The sequence below is a fragment of the Camelus dromedarius genome, chromosome 8 (genome assembly GCF_036321535.1).
Source record: "Camelus dromedarius isolate mCamDro1 chromosome 8, mCamDro1.pat, whole genome shotgun sequence".
Classification (NCBI taxonomy): Eukaryota; Metazoa; Chordata; class Mammalia; order Artiodactyla; family Camelidae; genus Camelus; species Camelus dromedarius.
The window spans coordinates 70,305,991-70,323,986 of record NC_087443.1 but is presented as its reverse complement, the minus strand read 5'-3'; the positions used below and the strand labels follow the sequence as shown (position 1 = coordinate 70,323,986).

General features: G+C 47.1%; 1 protein-coding gene across 3 annotated transcripts in view; it reads left to right on the top strand.

Annotated features, from left to right (window-relative positions):
* The window catches only part of GFRA1 (GDNF family receptor alpha 1), a 197,492-nt gene that overhangs the window by 152,918 nt on the left and 26,578 nt on the right, over nt 1-17,996 (top strand). For all 3 annotated transcript variants that reach the window (XM_031461830.2, XM_031461834.2, XM_031461829.2), the window contains 3 exons: nt 8,290-8,399; nt 11,073-11,207; nt 14,996-15,177. In XM_031461830.2, the coding sequence (XP_031317690.1) occupies nt 8,290-8,399; nt 11,073-11,207; nt 14,996-15,177 (427 nt within the window). The remainder of the gene's footprint in view (nt 1-8,289; nt 8,400-11,072; nt 11,208-14,995; nt 15,178-17,996) is intronic.

Here is a 17,996-nt window from a genome sequence, read left to right as displayed (position 1 = left end):
TTTCATCATCCAGAAGAATTCCCACTTTTTCTCCCTCCATTTCTTCCTGCAGAAGCAAGTACCACCAAAGCTAGATTTTCTGCGCCCAGTGGACGTGCTGTAGCACGGATAACACAAAACAACTTTATCCGACTTGGCAACGCGGCACAGGGTTGTTTGTGATGACTTACAGGCTGCCTAGACCATGACCATCAGTGTGTGCACTGGGGGAATCTGCTGAGCCGGGGTGGAGAGAGGAGCCCCAGCTGAAGGGCAGCTCTGGGGCATCTGACCAGGGGCTGCAGAGAGCGTCTTCCAGGTTGGCATGGATCCCCTTGCCAAGTACCATAACTTGCTTTTCAAATTTGCCACCTAGAGATTAGCTGCCAAGCCCTGTCGGCCTCTCTGCAGATGTTGCTTGATGGCTGTCAGTGTTCACACGAGGTGGCTGGGTGAGGGATCCGAGACTGGTCTGATGCTGCCCCGGACTTCCCTCGGGGAGCTGCTGCAGTCGGATGTGATCAGAAAGGCTGAGGAAGCACTGCATCTCTGCCCTGCAGCTGCTTTCACCAAGCCCCTTAGAGACAGATCCACCCCAGGCAGGACACGTGGACCACAGCGATGTGTGGCTCCACCTGTGTTCCCTGCACTCCTTCCTGTGGGTCAGGCTCGGAGGCCAGCGACCACAGCCTCCTGTGACCCACAAGCTAGGCCAGGGGCTGCCCAGGAGCCAGATGAACAACCGTAATAAGGGCCTCCCCAGGGTGGGTGGGGGTGGGGGTGCATTTGGGTAAAAGGGCTGTAACCTCCTAAAGATTCAGGATGAGGCCAAGCAGGGATTTCGGAGGAACAGGCATTGACTTCCACCTGGTCATGGGGGCCTTCCTGTCCCAGGGAACAGAAGCATCAGGCAAGTCTGGGAGGCTTCCTGGGCCTCGTCGCTCCTTTCCCTGCATGTGGCCAAGGCCAGGCGAAGTTGCTGAGAAGCGCATCTTCTGGGCAAGGCTTTCGTCATCCCAGCAGGTGTGGGAGCCCACAGCAGGGGGTTGAGGAACTCCGTGGAGCTTTGGGCATCTGCACCTGGCCTTTGCTCCAGAGGGGTCATGTTTGTTCCCAGGCAGGGGAGGACCAGGGCTTTCTGAAGGGCAGCCTGAGCCCCGCAGCTTCACAGCCTGTCCCCGGCAAACACTGGGTCCTTGCGTCAGGAAGCCACACAGTGTACAGTCCAAAGTAGGGAACAGCAAGGCGAGGAGACACCCCCTACAGAATCTGTTGCACGCAGGCTCTGATTGGCTGAAGGATGCTTCTCAGATGTGCTCTCCAGTAGGCTGCCAGAGAAGAAGGGCTAAGGTAATTTACTAAAAACAGAGAGAGGAAAAATCTGTTTTGTGTCACTGTTCCAGAAAATTACCATCCGGTGCTGTTGCTTCACCATCCCAGGGCTGATATGGGCAGCATGTTTTTCCTAATTGATTTTATTCTGCGTAAGAGATTAGCAGTATTAACAAACTTACTGATATTTAGTCACTGGAAAAAAAAAAAAAAAGTCTTTCCCCCCTAAGCCCCTGGGAAAAGTAGCTTTTTAAAAAAAATGCCTTTATCTATGAGCTCAAATGACTGAGAGGTTTTAAGCAACACCTCTGGATTCCTGGCTTCGGACCCATCAGATTTGTTTTGGGCAGACGTACTGCCTTCGGTTCTGTAGATTAGCGTGTACCGAGTACAGGCACACCTCATTTTATTGCACTTTGCAGAGAATGCATTTTGTACAGATTGAAGGTCTGAGACAACTCTGTGTCAAGCAAGTCTGTCGGCACCATTTCTCCAACAGCATTTGCTCCCTTCATGTCACTGATTAGTGATCTTCGATGTTATGATTGTAATTGTTTTGGCATTTTTAGCAGTAAAGTATTTTTAATTAAGGTATGTATACTTCTTAGACAATACTATTGCTCACTTAATGGACTGTAGTATCGTGTAAGCATAATTTTCATATACACTGGGAAACCAAAAAATACGGGTGACTTGCATTATTGCAATATTTGCTTTACTGCAGTGGTCTGGAACTGAACCCACAATATCTCTGAGGTCTGCCTGTGTGTAACATAGGGACCAGCAGAAGATAAAGCTGTATGTTTCTCTGTGTTGAGTTGCTGTGTTTTTGTTGTAAGAGCTTAACATTAGAATGGACCAGAAACTGAGGAGAAAAGATGAAGGGATGGAAAGTAAAAATGTATTGGGCAATATGTGTTCTAGGTTCTGAGCCAGGTGCTTTATGTAATTGTCACTTGGTCTCACAGCAGCCATTTAAAGCAATGCCAGATATCATTGGCCCCATTTTCCAGGTGAAGAAACTAAGGGTTGGAGAAGTTAAATACCTTGCTAAGGTATTTGACCATGGAAAGTAGGCTGGGATTAGAAGCAGGTGTGTGTCACTCCCAGGCCGTCATATTTTGGCTCCTCTAACTGACCCGCTGAGAGAGCTTTCAGAAACTAAATGGCTTGAATTGAAAACCAAGATTTTAAAACGTTAATGTTCACATTGGGTTCAGGTCAAGAACACCGGTGATTTCTTACATGAGCAGATTAATAAATGGAGACTGTTTCAAGGTTTTGGGTTTCAGGTGGGTTGGCAAGTCTTGCAGTCCTGGCTGAGCACTGGTATCATCTCGAAAGCCCCTTAGTAAAGGGGAGCCTCCTTCATTGCCAGACTCACCACCCTCCTAAGCAGTGTTCCGTCTGCCTGCTCTGACCCCTACTGCATTCCTGCATTGCATGTAAAGTGCTCGCTGAGGCTGTGCCATCAGGGAAACCTTAGCGAGAAGATTTTGAAGAACAAGCTGGTCAGATGGCAGGAGGGACAGAGCAATTATACACCTGAAGACTTGAACAAAATCCCAGGGAAATTAAAGCCCAACACCCTCCTCCCTTTCCCCTTCTGGAGCTGTTAACAGGCAGTTGGTGACCCTTCTTCCAGGGAAGGCCATCTTCCTCCACTTACAATGTGACAGTGAACAGGACCTTCACCTTTCTGGCCCTCAGCTTTCTTGTGTGTGAGATGAGGGGATCCACTAGAAAAATCTGATCTCTATACTCAAAGGAAACCAAATGCCTTGACACTAAAATTATCTGTAATGGTAGAATAGAATCAAGGGTGAAAATAATAATCATGCTTCAGAAAGAAGTGTTCTGTTTTTTTTTTTTTCCCCAAGTAGCTTCCAGTGTCCAATAGTATTTCTGACATGGAAGGGAAGTCCAAGAGCTAAGTAAAGCAACATATTCAGGAACTCTGTGTAGTTAGTGTTAGAGCCTGGATCTCGTTCAGGATCTCACAGTTTTTAGTCCAGGGCTCCATTCCACCAACCACACAGCTTGTGTCCAAGTGTGGAATTTGGCCTGGAAAAAAAAAAACATTTAGAGGATTAGGATAACCCAGGATGAGTTGAACTGGGCATCATTACTAGTATGTTTTCTACCTGTTCATCGTAACACGATTTTCCTCAAAATGTTAACAACACAAGTAGGTAGATGATTTTTCCTCCACTGTCAAAAGACCATCTGCTGTTTGAGAAGACTCTCCTAGATTTTATCATTATAATCATTTTTCTATTTCCAGTTAGCAGCATGCTTCCTTTCATACGAGATCTTCTGCACAAACCACTGTTTTCTCTTCAGCAGATTTCCTGAGGCCAACTTGGCATTTGCCGGCATTTTCCTCCTCTTTAAGGGCGGGAAATTTCTCTTTCTGAGGGAGATACGTTTCTACATTAGTGCCTATTCATTTTCTTTTCATTTTCTCTGAGAGAAAACAATCAGGTTCATCACTGCTGTCGTCATGGAGATTTCTGGTCTCCAGAAGAAATCCAATTGTGGAATTTCTTTGCTAATCCCACACAGGACATGTAAGCCTTCTTGTTTGGATCACTGCAGCCTGGGCTGGGGAAGGAAGCCATTGACACAGGTTACAGCGTGATTCTTAACCCAGGGTGGGAAGGAGGGCATGTGCGGGGGGGGCGGTCCTGGGATTCGGGGGCCGGCAGGACTGCAGGCGCTCACACTCTGGTTGGCCACCGGACAGATGAAGATCTGGGGTGCACACAACCCGCTAGACACTTGGCTCCCCTGGCACCATGAACTCAGCACAGCCACAACCCACCTCACTCTCTTCCTTGCAGCCCTGTCCTCTTCTGTGTCCCCGCCATGCTGCGTGGCACCACTGTCTACTGAGCTGCTCACGCCAGATTCTGCCCCCTCCTTTCTGCAATCTTGACTTCCATCCCAGCCTTCCCTCCGCTCAGCCATCCTCCTCCCCTCCTCCCTTTCTGGCCCTCTTCTCTTCTGTACCTCCGCTGGCTGCAGCCTCCCGCATAACTGTCCCTCCTGCCTTTGGCCTGTTTCTGGCTCTTCTCATCGTGGCTAGAACAGGGAGGGCACAGAACAGGTCCGAAGCAAATCTTTGCTTAACAACTGGGAGACCCAAGAGTCTTCCTGCTCTGCAGATCTGATCGCGTTACTTCTCTGTCAAAAATCCTTCAGTGGCTCCCACTGCTTTTACAGTAAAATCCAAACCCTTAGGTCATTCGAGGTCCTTCGTGATCTTGCCAGCACGATCTCCTGTCACTCACCATTTGCATCCTTTGGCCCGGCCATCTCAAGTGAACGACTAACAATTTTATGGATGATGTGTGTGTTAGGTGTGGTGGTTGAGGATGTTCTCAGGCTTTGGAGTCCCGCCGAATATGGTCCTGTACCAGCTTCACCACAGTGCTCTACAGCCTGGGAGGAATTACTTAACCTCTGTTTGCCTCAGTGTCTTCATCTGTGGAATGGGGATGCTAGTATCACCTACCAAGGTTGTTGTGAGAATTAAATATGTGAATCCATGTCAGACACTTAGATCCATGCTTGGCAGGTACAAACACCCCGTGATTGTTACCCTGAGATTATTATGAACGTGGTTACTTTATCATATGCTTGTGGGTGTGCCTGGAGTACCCTCTTCTGCCTGGAGTACCCTCTTCCACATTTACCTGCAGGATCCTACCCTTCCTTCAAGTCTCAGTCTCAGTATTACACCTGCTCTGAAATCAGCTTCTGTTCTTAAAAGCTTAAGTTTAGAATCAGAATGTGTGGTTTTAAATCCTGGCTCTCCTACTCACTATTTCACTCTGGTCTAAATTTGCTAAGCTGTGGTTTCCTCCTCTGTAAAATTTGGATAATAAAATAATGGTCCCTACCTTATGAGAGTCATCAGAAAAAAATGTAAAGTACATGAAGACATACTTAGCATATACTAAATACTTCATCCACGTTAGGTGTCATTTTTATTAGCAGCCTTTTTTACCTTTTATCAAAAACTAGCCACTGTTGCATTGTAAGCTTTTGTTTCTCTGGGCTTCTAGGGGGCAGGTTATTTGAGTTCAGGGACAGGGAACTGATTCATCATCAGTCAATGGAACGGACAAGAAGTCAGCTCCTTTGTCAATTCACGTAATCATTTGCACACATTGCTTTAAGAGACTTCAGAGGACAGAGGACTGTTGTTGGGATGGGAGGATCTTTGGGGAGGTCTGTTTTCTTTCTTTGGAAGATACTGAGGACTGGGGGTTAATTTACTACATTATTTCACATTTCATTTGAGACAAAGGTGGTTGGGGATGGGAGGGGAAGGCTGTCCAGGAAGTGCCAAGAGAAGACACATTGGGACTGACTACATCATGCTGGTTTTTAAAGAGTGTTGTGCCAGTAAATATTTAACAACCAGCTCTCCAAGAACAGCACAAGGCCCTGATTTGTAGTGCTTGCTGATTATCATTGTGTAAAAACTCCCACCAAGGCCGCTTTCAAGCTACCACTGTGATGTTAACCGACTCGCGAAATTCCTGAAAATGTCCCCATCCGCCCATAACGAGCTGGCTCCCGCACGCTGCTGCATAAACTTCTTCTTGCTTCGGTTTTTCTGTCTGGGAAATGTGAATCCTATAAAGTGGCTATCCTATCTCCAAGTATAAATGTCTGGTGGAGGTGGGTCAAAGGTGAAGGAACTCGGGAAATGTTAGTGTCGTCGTGATGCATGTGCTCACGGTCATTTTGAAACTGTTTCCATCCGCTGGCTGATTCTGTCTTAGGAGTGGAATCTGTGCTGACAGTCTTGTCTCAAAAAACCAGCCTGTCCGGGATGATGCTCAGAGCAGTATATCTAGTTTTATCCTCCCAATCAGGGTTATGTTCTCTGCAGCAGACTGACTCAATTAGGCTTCCATTCCAGAGTCCAATTGTGAGTCAATTCTGAGGTTGTTAAGCAAAATGAGTCTGGTGGCATTAGCCTCGTGCTGGAGGATAGTAATCCGCATCACGGTGCTGTTCAGTTAATAGTCTGCTCGAGAGACTGCGAGTAACAGGAGACTCGGAGATAGCACGACCTTTCGTCCATCTCTGGGGGACGGCCGGGAGCACGGGGCTGCCGGGTCAGAGAGCTGATCAGGTTGCGTGCAGACCTGGAGCCCCAGCTGCCTGCACCACAGTTGGCTTTTGCAGAGTTAGAAGCCCGGTGCCACTAGATCATTAACTTTCATGACCAGGAAAATTCTTCTGAAATTAACACTCAATCCAAGCTGGATGCCGTTGGTGCCAGTTGAGTAAGCCTGGGTCACCTTTGGGGATTTCCTCTGAAAAATAAGTCCTTTAACCAGGCTACAGAAAATGACCAGGTTTTATGCCCTTCAGTGTGTTCAATTAGAGTCAGAAAACAGCAGCGAGGCTGGACCGTGGGAGAGATCCAGGCGCACCCACAAGCCTCATTTAGAGGATTTGGCCGAGCCACTTAGCTTCAGCACATGTCCCTGCTTGGGAAGCGTTGTAAAGGGACTGTCTGAGGAGTGTCAGGTGCTGTGCAAAGAAAATAAAGCCGAGCTCCAGCACCTGCCCCCGGGAGTCACAGTGATGGAACCAGGCACTCGACATACGGAGTGTGCAGATCGGCACAGACAGGCAGGTGCAGACACGCCTTGTTCACAAGGGTTCCAAGAGCGCCCCATCCTGCAAGAACACTATGCAGCCTTTGCAGTGCGCTGTGAACTTAGATAATTTCATCAGGCCTTTTAATCCCCTTCCAGTTAAAGTTGCAGGAAAGGGACACAGAATGTGCTTCCTGCAGGCCCTTCATACACCTCTGTGATCTGCACACGTCCGTCCTCCCTTGCTCTGTCCCACCAACGCAAGCTTGTTTGTATCACTAAGTGTGCTCGGTAAATACAGTTTCCTGGGTGGAAAGAAGTGAAAACAAGCCTGGGTATGTTGGCTGCCAACCCGAGTAAGCAAAAAAGGAGAAAGCTGAGACAACCATTCGTTGTCTCCCACGATTGCCAGATTATCTCAGTGCTCTTGAAGTCCGTTGTGTTCCTCACACAGAAACAGAACTGTTGTCTGCTCTGTTGGATGATGACCTCAGAGGTGGCCCAGCGCTCATTCAGGATTTCTCCAACAATATCCTCTTCAGATTAAAAAAAAATAGCCAGTTGGCCACAAAGAGCCCTTTTCCTCCCCAGACCAGCGTTGTCTGTGGCCCATCTCCACTTCCGGGTCTCTGCAACTCCACCACCATCCAGGGCTTCTGGGTGGACTGCATTGGCCCCTGGAGGCTTCCAGAATCGCAGGCAGATGCTGCTTGTTGACCAGGGGACCCGCTACACCCAGTCAGACAAAGAAACCGCACCCAGAACCAGCATCACCCTGTCCTCCTGCCGTTCCTTCCCTTCGGTTCTGGGAAGGCGAGCTCCTCAGTATCACTGGGCTGGAATAAATTACTGCCCCCACACACACACCGCCCAAGCTGGGGTGGTGGATGAGACATGACTTATAAGACAGATACACATATTTTTAAAGCCACTAGGAATTACGGGAGCAGATGGGCTGTAGGATCTTATTTTGATGCTAGGGACATGTTTCTGTATAAAGTAAATATTTTCCCAGTGTGGATCTCCGGTGAGTGCGTGCAGAACCATATTTCCTAAAGATGCAAATAAGTCTAGTCAGAAATAAATATTGAATGGAAACTTCAAAGCATCTTGATTTCTCCAGTTATAGGCCCTGAAGACTTCTCTGTGAAGAAGCAGACGCAGGTGGGTGCAGGGACGGTTTGGGGGGGGGGTTGTGTAAGAGAGGATGCTAACACTTTGAGTTCACGTTTTCTGTATTTTGTCTGTGTGGAAAAAAGCCTATCAACAAAAGAATAAAGGAAAAAAAAAGTGTCTGTCCACAAGCTTAGGATATTTTAAAGCACATCCCCCATGCCCTTTTTTCCTGTTGCAGATCCCGCCTGGCGGATTTTTTCACCAACTGCCAACCAGAGTCAAGGTCTGTCAGCAGCTGTCTGAAGGAGAACTACGCCGACTGCCTCCTCGCCTACTCGGGGCTTATTGGTAAGACTGGGGAGAGAATGCGGAAGGGAGAAAAGTCAGACTCCTTCCATTGTAGCCCGCTGCTCTCTGTGGATGTAAAAAGCTCCTAGTAGCCCTCTGTGCTGGTGTTTTGATGTTGGGCCCTTTAGGACTTGCTGGTAAAAAAAGGAAAAAAAAAAAAAAAGCTAATGGATGCACAGAGGCAGGAAGCAGGGATTATTAAGGAGCAAGAAAGCAGCAAGTGTGGAGACTTGGGAAGCACCTCAGTTAGAGAACCGACCACATGGCACAGAAGTAGGGGGAAAAGCGTGGGGGAAGAGGAGAGTGAGTCAAACCAAGTTAATTGAATTAGGGAACTTTGGAGAAAGGGAACTTGGAAGTCATTCAATCTGGGGAAATCAAAAGGGCTGTTTCCCAGAAATGGGATTCCTGTTTGCCATTATTCTTGATAATTCAGCTCCTGGTGGGTACGAAGGGGTCTGGGTAAATTTTTTCCCCCTGAGAACAGACGGAAGGAATATTTTCTGTCTTCCAAGACCTGAGACCATAGAAGAAGCAGGTTCATGGCATTCAGGAGAACCATGCAGTTAAACGAGGCACCAGTGAGTTGGAAGAGGGACAGAGTGAGGCAGACTCATGCCAAGGGATAAACGGGCCAGGCAGGAGGGAAGGAGGAACTGCCGGTTCCGGGCACTGCAGGAGCCTTGGTGGCAGGGCTCTCTCATGACTGATGTTAGAGAAGGAACACAGAGTGAAGGCTGTGGAAGGATGAGCGAAATCATGGTTGGCAGAAGCGTGATGGCTCAGCCAGGGTGTGAGCTCCTGCCAGCATCACATAAGTCACCAAGCAGGAATAACGTCCCACCAAGAGCGACAGCACGGACCAAATTCTTTGTCACCGGAGCATCTTCAGCAAGAACCACTGGGAAAAACCAAGGATACTTAATGCAGGGACACTGCAGGTGCCTGCACACTCCTCCCAACGCTGTCTGCAAGGATTCTCGTGCTCCCTTGGGTAGTACCTTTCACCAGGTAGTACCTTTCACTGTTCTTACGGTGTGTCCCATGAGCTCATCTTCCTGCAGTCAGGACTCTAAATTTGCATTCACTCTCTCCTCTTCTTAAGTAGTCTCTAGTAAGGATTACTTATCAACTGTGGAATTTCAGATTAAGAAATAATGGAAGTAATTAAGGTGTGCTCATTGTAAAGAATTAAAAAAAAAAATACAGAGAAACCCAGAGGAGACAATGTTAAGGATCTTCTGCCCCACTCCCGGATGTAATCACTGCTAACACCTTAAGTCCGTACCTTCCAGGCGCACATGCTCATTAAATCCTCTACGAGGGGCGAAGGCACAGAGCTCCCAGGCACTCCTGGCTTGGCAAACTGTTACATACCTGAGGATGATGAAATCCTCATCATTTAAGGGACCAGCTGGTCGAGACAGTGCATTCAATGGACCAAAGTTTATTTCTCTCTTGGGTCCAGATCTTTCCCTCTACACTGGTCATTGGGTTCTAGCTTCTCTCAGAACCAAGCTTGTTCCTACTTCTTCCAAATGGCAGGGATCCATTATGGCGCCAGGCATACCATGGGTGCTTGGTGCACATACTCTAACCGTCTCACTCAGTGTTTGGGGGGTGCCCGCTCCCTTCTCGCCCAAAGTTAAAAGCTGCTTTCTGCTGTGGGTTAATGTTTTCATCTCAAGGTATAATGGGACACGATGTAGTTCAAGTCAGCAAGGGATGTAGGGCAAAGAAGATATACCCTTGACCCAGAAGAGCTTAAAAATAATTTTTTTTTTCTGTTTCTGAACCAAATATATCCCGTGGCTCACTGGACTGCCTATTACTTCTTACTTCCATAAAATATATAAAAACAGAAGGCTTCTTGGCATGAAAAGGCATTGCCTGGTGTGAACCGCCCAGGAGAAGACATTTGGGTCCTATTAAGTATACATGCATTGTTTATCTGTGCCAGGACAGAACGCATCAGGAAAACAATGAATACAGGAAGATGTAGGCAAGAGAGACCACCCAGCATTTCTCTGAGGACTTTTGAGGACCACTGAGACAATAAATACTCTAGGAGCCATGGGCTTAGAGAATTTCCACTGTTTGTTTCCGATTTCGTCACAACGTGGAAGACTTTATGTAAATCAGTTGAGAGTCTGGTGAGCAGAGGCCTCTTCATATACATTCAGGATGCTGCGTAACCTATAAGGAGAGCTTCTCAGCTTCCCTGTGTTCCTCTGAAGGAGCCATTTGCTTCCGAGGGAAGTGGATTTCAAAGTCCTGAAAGGATTTTTAAGATATGTAAAACCAGCTCTATCTATTTATAAAGATTAATGACATTTTCAAGAAAATGCAAGGGATTTGGCAACTCATGCATTCCAAGTTAATTCTCTCCTCCTCCACGACATGCATACCATTTGTGCAGAGAAAAATACCCTAAGTGCAGCCCAAGGAGTTCTGTTCGAATTTTTTAAGTAAATGTGTAAATTATTTTATGTGCTCAAGAGAAATTGCCAAGAAAATGCATTGCTTAACATAATTTCCCACTCAGCAAACACAATGTTTGTAATTAGCCACGGTGCATCCGCTGTCAGAAGAACATTTGTTTCTTTCTAGGCTGTAGAAAAGTTTATATCATCACACAAGATTAAAATGCCTGCCTTGTTTTTACTCTTGTAGGTACAGTCATGACCCCCAACTACATAGACTCCAGTAGCCTCAGCGTGGCCCCATGGTGTGACTGCAGCAACAGTGGAAACGACCTGGAGGAGTGTTTGAAATTCCTGAATTTCTTCAAGGACAACACATGTCTCAGTGAGTTTGGAAAAAATAGGCAACAAATATACAAACATGTCTTCCCCTCTAACTTCAAGCTGTACCTTCACGTTTCTTGCATCTGCCTCCTCCGTCTCTCTGTCTCTCTTTCCCTGATGGCGGATGGTGAATCCGGCTCCTTTTGGCCCTGCTGCATCACTCAGCAGGGACAGAGCAAGCCATGAACTGGGTGCTGCCAAGACAGTGCGTCTAGAGCCCGAGAGAGGGAGAGAGTGAAACCACTGAGAGCACATTATGTGGGAAAGAACACTTCTACCCACAGATGAAATTTTGATCTTGGCAACCAGCGCCGAGTCAGTTCCAAAGGCTCTTAAAACCTGGGCGGAATAGACAGTGGGAGAAGCTCAGACAGATTAGATGGGGGTAGGCCTCCGAGGGCTCCCTGAGAAAAACGAGAATGTTAAACGTCAATAGTCCCCTGGATGTTCGGGCTTGGCTCTGAGGAGAAGCAACAGTTCTTGAGTTGGGATTGGCTGGCAATGCAGCCCGGAGCTTCGAGGATGCAGATTATCTCTGGAGATGGGGTTGGAGGTGGGGGACTCTGCTTGGAAACAGTATTGGTTATTACTGTAGAGTCCTTTAGGCAATTTAGAAACATGTTTCCCAAAGGGAGAAGGATAGAGAGAAATGTACGGGGGTGAATGATGGGCACGATCAGATGAACTCCGAAAGCTCTGTGCTGGGTCTCCCTTTTATCCAGGACGTGCACTTTCCAGGTGTTGAACCAGCTGAGATGCTTGGATACCTCACTCACATTTTGTGGCAGCCACCGTTAATTTATGGGGCACCTTCTGTGTGTGCAAACACTCCATAGGGAGTGTAAACTCACTCTGGAGGGAGTGTATACATTCATTGAATGTAACCTGCACAAGAGTCCTAGAAAATTATTATCGTCTCCATTTCACATAGAGCACCCGTGCCAGAGACAGAATCCAAAGCTGTAGTTCCTTCTACAGCCCCCTGAGTCCCGAGGGGCTTTTGTTTCATGCCTGATACTGAAGGGCCTACTGGACAAGAACATACGCCTGGGCGTCAGGGACCAGGTATGACTTTCCAGTGGGAGGGGTGGACCAGGATTCTAGGACGTCGTAGCCACCCTCCTAAGCGCTGTGTCCTCAGGTGACAATTTCTCCATGATGCGATGACCAATTTTTAAAGAATTAGCTAACTGTTCACCACGTGCACATGGAAGAGTTTTTAAGTGTTATTTCTAAAACTTTTTCAATTGTTCCTTTTGTTGAGAAGACAAACCTAAGAGATTTGTTCAGTAGGTACTTGAGTAGGAAAGCTGTAACCAAATGCTTTGATCATCTTAAAACTAAAACAAGCTTTTGGACACGTAAGAGAAATTTTAAACCCATAAAACTAGCCTGAAGTACATTTGCAAAGAAACTGGGCACACCAGGGAACTATACCTTAAGCCTCTTGTTTGGTCCTTACTAAAATATATCTATATATATGTATTTTATATATATATATGTTATATATATATATATCTATATCATCTCCTCTTTTTCACATTCTGCACACTCTTCTGGCAGAATACAAGTTTTAATGAAGATAAAGCAATGACAATAGAGGTCAGTGTGAGGAAAGATTATACTCACTTGGGCTGGGAAACCACTGCCTCTAAGGGAAATGAAAGTTGTCCATGCTTAATAATATTTTGATGACGGGGGAGAATGGTATCTTATTGCTAATGACTTTTCAATAAAAATAAGTGCACTTGGTCTTCGACAGGGACCAAAGCCAGCCAGAATTTTTCTTAGTCATTCCATTTATACTTTAATTAGAAGGAGCCAGCCTACCAAAGACACAGGGCTGTAAATTCAGTCTCTTGCAACAGGCCCCTGAGAAGAAGGAACTGGAATTCGTCGATTCCAACCCAAATGCAATAACCCAGTTCTGCTCCTTTCAGGTTAACCAAAGCTCTCCGATTCCCCTAACATGAGCACGACTCCAACCTATGGTTTCCTTCTGGTAATTGGGAGGGAAACAGTTACTTTTAAGCCAGAATGCATGGCAGAGGTGAGGGGAAGAGCGGAGAATGATCTGGAGATGGAGAGGAGATGCCAGTTACCGTCACTCAGGTCTTTCTTCAGATGTCACCCTGTGCCCCTTGGCCAACTTCATTTAAGCTGTATTTCTTTGTTCCCACCCGCAGTGTTCCCTGAACCCCACCCCTGCTTAGTTTGTCTGCAAGCATTTCTCACTACCTAATGTGTTACATATTTTACTTATTTGCCTCCTCAACCAGAATGTGGCTTCCATGAGGGCAGGGACTTTTGTCTGTTATTGTTTCTTTGCGGTCCACTGACGATCCATCCCCAGCACAGAGCAGTGCCTGAGGCTTAGTGGATGTTCCCCGGACTTTTGAATGAATGAATGAGCAAATGCGCAAAGTCTCCCCAAGTAGCAAGGCAGACAGGCTGGAAATCACAGGTAGTGTCAACACATGGCAGCAGTCTCCTGAATCTGCCATTCTTCACAAGGAAAAGGAGGGTTTTGTTGTTTTGCTCTTGTTGTCCTGGGGCACTTAAGGAAACTAGTCCCGCAAATACCTCTTTCTTTACCTTCCACCTGCCCGTTAAGCCATGTAACATGGCTGGGAGCCTAAGAAGCACTGATACTAATTTGAAGCTGTTTCTTACAGCCTGGAAAATGTAAAGTTTTAGAAAACAAGCTTCCAATTTGCTGAACTTGAAGGATAACAATTTTAGAACAAAATGTCACTTCTAAGAGGAAGATTAGGCTTAAATTATTCTGTCTTGTGTATCAAAAAATGCCAGCTAAGAGTCATACGTTAACAATTTGCACATTCAGGTCCCAAATGGAGGAGTTTGATTTCCTATACAATGAATATGAAATAAAAAAAATCCTAAATCCAGGCCAAATCCCTGAGGACCTGATTAAAAACTGTTTTTTATTCATTTGGGGGAAGGGAACAACACACAACCAATTTATTCTTGCCATAAAAACAATCTAATCCCATGAAATTGTAATAAGCTTTTAAAGTTTTACATTTTAAACTTTTAATTTAAGCAGGGCTACTCCGTCCTAATTATGCAGATTTTGTTTGGAAGACTGGAAGCAGAAAGAGAAAAAATAATCTTACTTAAATTTTCACTATTTATTATTGATGAGGTTTGGGATAGATTTTTTTTTTCTTTCTTTTAAAGAAACTGATTGCATTGGTACTTTGAGCAATGCTGGGTTCATAGTAGGTGCTCGTGGTAGTGAATCATATTGTTTTGCTTTTTATTCTACTGCCTGCCAAATGAGTATCATGCCCCTGAGTCACCCCCGTCTCGTAATTAGAGATGTGGTGCTTAAAAAAAAAACCCACTAATTAGTTTGCTTTTAGTATAGGATTTTGACAAAGCCCAAGCATTTTCCTGGAAGATGGAACAGTGATTATGATCCCAAATAACAGGTCTGAGGCTGGGTTTCAAAAGGATCGACTGATGAGTGTTTCAGGGCAAGGATCTTGCTCAGCACCTGGTACACAAATAGGGACACAATAAATATTTGTTGCACTTAGAGCATAGCTGAGTGTCCAGCTCAGTGTTTAATGAGTGAATTGATTTTTGAGCATCTGACCCATGGCTGGCTCTCAGCACATGTAGGGAGGATGGATGGATGGGTTCTGTTCAGAGAAGTCCAGTGCACTCATCAGAGTTTCTAGTGTGCCTCTTTGGCTTCATGTATCCTGTCTGTTACATTTGCTGCTTGACTTTGAAATTGGATTTCCTCCTGTTTTACTGCAGAAAATGCAATTCAAGCCTTTGGCAATGGCTCGGATGTGACGGTGTGGCAGCCAGCCCTCCCAGCTCAGACCACCACTGCCACCACCACCACAGCCTTCCGGGTCAAGAACAAGCCCCTGGGGCCAGCGGGGTCTGAGAATGAAATCCCCACTCATGTTTTACCGCCTTGTGCAAATTTACAGGTAAGAAGAGCAGGGGCCGAAGTCCCTGTGGGCACTCACTTCTTGGCGGGGGGGGGGGGGGGGGGGGCGGGGGCGGGCGGCACAGATTCATTTTCTGAAATGCATTTAGAGATGGATGGCGAATGATAGAATGCTGCTCAGGTTTGAATCTTAAAAGTGCATTTTAAACATGCGAGATGGAGGTGGTGATGTGCCGTAGGGTGGAGAGGAAGATGAGCTCGGGAACCGACTCTACCGTTTACAAGGGGCAGGGCTTCGGCCTCGGTGTCTTCACCTGTAAAATGAGGGGGCTGAGCAGAGAAATCCTTTAGCTTTCTGTTTGTGGGGTGGTGGGGTCAAATTGGCTCTTTATTTATTTCTTACGCTGACTCGGTGTTCTCTACAAAACAGCAGCTTGTGGGAAACGAAGGAGCTCTTGCTCTGTCACCATCACTGCCCCTTAGACTCAGTGTGGAGTATTCGGCTCTGTCTAAAGATAAACCAGAGACAGTGTTACTTGCGCAGCGTTAATGCAAACGTAGAGTCCCATCCAGGATCGTTCTTCAGGAAGCTCCTCTGTGGGAGAGGAGCTGGGCTGAAAACCCCTCGTGTGAATAGAGACCAGTGAGCAAGGCCCAGCGACTTCTCTGGGGTTCATCCGGATCTGCAGTGACACTCTAATGGTGGTTTCCTGACTTGAGTCAAAGCAGAGTGTTTATTCTGCCTTTTTCTTGATATTTTTTCCGTCGTTATCGAGTATTCAGCTATTTGGGAACGTATTCCTCTGTTCACCAAGCATTTGCACACACTTTATCTCCTTGGCGGGCACCCTCCTGACGGCTGCGGGAGGGGCGCTGCTACTGTATTGTTGCTGCGGTGCTGTTAGCCTTGTTGTCTCACTGGCGGACGTGGGGGCTCATCCAGGTAACTCTCTTGACGGAGCTAGTGAGTCACAGAGCCAGTCCCGGGAATTGTGAGTCCTGTGTTTTTTTCATGGTTCTTCCTGGATTTAGGGGGCAGTGGTGACCATGTGGTGACTTCCGCCTCCAGCCGTATTAGGGGAGGGGACATGTGCCATGCACCATGCTGTCACTACACATTTGTCACTGGAATACATCCTCTCTTCCCCCACCCCTGGCCCCGCCAAGGATCAGCCTCACCAGAACGCTTGTCGGAAGCCTTCTTTGCTAAATACCTCCTTGACTCACAACCCAGTCTGTTCCCTAGAAAGTATTGGGACAATTTTTCCACTTCTGATTTGCTTGCTGTCTTCTCACCTGCAGCTTCCCCTCTTCATCTTAGAATATCCTTCCTGCCATTCAGCTGGGCTTTGGTCCCTCTCCTCTTCCTCCTGGGTCTCCACCAACACCTGCAGACGCACTCACACACACAACACTAAGGAGAATACAGGTAGGGAAGCCACCAGCCTAAGGTCAACCAGATGTTCCTCATGCTTCCAGAGCATTTCCTGAGCACTTCCCATCTCCAAAGCCCCGTGTAGAAAATGCAGAACTGGGAGGAGGCGTGGGGAATACTTTGGCAGCTAACTGCCCCATCCTGCAGCAGAGCCCCGAGGTTCAGGGAGAAGTGACCTGCACAGAGTAGATCTGGAGGGAGACAGAGCAGTCTCTTCATCTCTGGGTGCTGCTTTCTCCTGTGTCCAGACATACCTGTTCTTGTCAGGTCCACTCAGACTCCAGCATCAGTAGAGACAGGTGGCCAGATGAGGGTAGGACCCTGTTATGATGAGGTGATGACAGTGGGTCAGAGGTGGTTCCTGACCGCAAGAAGAGGCGAGCTCCAGCTGCAGCAAAACCAGGCTTTTGTCTGCACTTGTCTGAGATGCACAAAGCATGGCAGCAGAGGCAGTGTTCAGCCTATTTATTAAGTTCCTTCTGTGTTTTGGAAACTTCATGGAGATGGGCATTCAAAAAAACCAAAATCTGTCCGCAGTGAACTTACAAATTGTGGGCATGATGCAGCTTGTCAACATTTTTGGAAGGTCAGATTAAGTTAATAGATGCCATCTCAGAAGAACAATCTTCACAGAAACTCCGTGAGATGCGTTTCCCCAACGGGAGGGGAGCCTGTCAGCCATGAGGAGGTGTTCTCCCCACCTCGCTGCCCCTGCCCCACCAGATCACCTGACTTCTGCATCCTGGGGTGCAGAGCTTGGCTCAGCCACACAATATTTGCCTCCAACAAGAGCTGCCCAGACACCCCTCCCTGTAAGGGGCACTCTGTACCACTGCAGCGTTGCCCTGGCATCATCAAGGGGCACATGAGGTCTATTCCCAAGAAACAGCCTTTTCTTCCCCTGTGTTAGGGACAAGAACTCTGCCTCATAAATGGAGGGGCAAAGTAAAATTAAAGCATGATACTTATCTCAGCGCTGCCATTTAACTTCTCAGCAGAGGGAGAAATGGAGGTGTGGGAGCACCAGGGAAAGAGGGGGTGGCCACACCTCTCTTCCCTGTGATGCGCAGAGTCCACGTATCTTGGAGCAGCAGCATTTTACTTCCAGGGAGCCCTTAAGGATTCCATAAAACTTCACCTCACTTCCTAAGCCAGCTACCCATTTGAGCCCGTTTTTGTACCTATGCAGTGCAGGTGAAGGCATGGGTCCTGCAGCCAAGCCTGTGTGCAGAGCCTGGCTCTTGTCCTCACCAGCATCATGGCCTCTCCAAGACTGCCTCCTCCTCTATAAAATGCAAGGACCACCTAGCTGCTAGATCGAGAGGATTAAGTGGAGTAATGCTTAGTGCCTGGGACAGAGCGAATGTTCCAGAACATCACGTGCGATAGGTATCTTAATCCCAAGTCAATTGGCCACTTGGTCC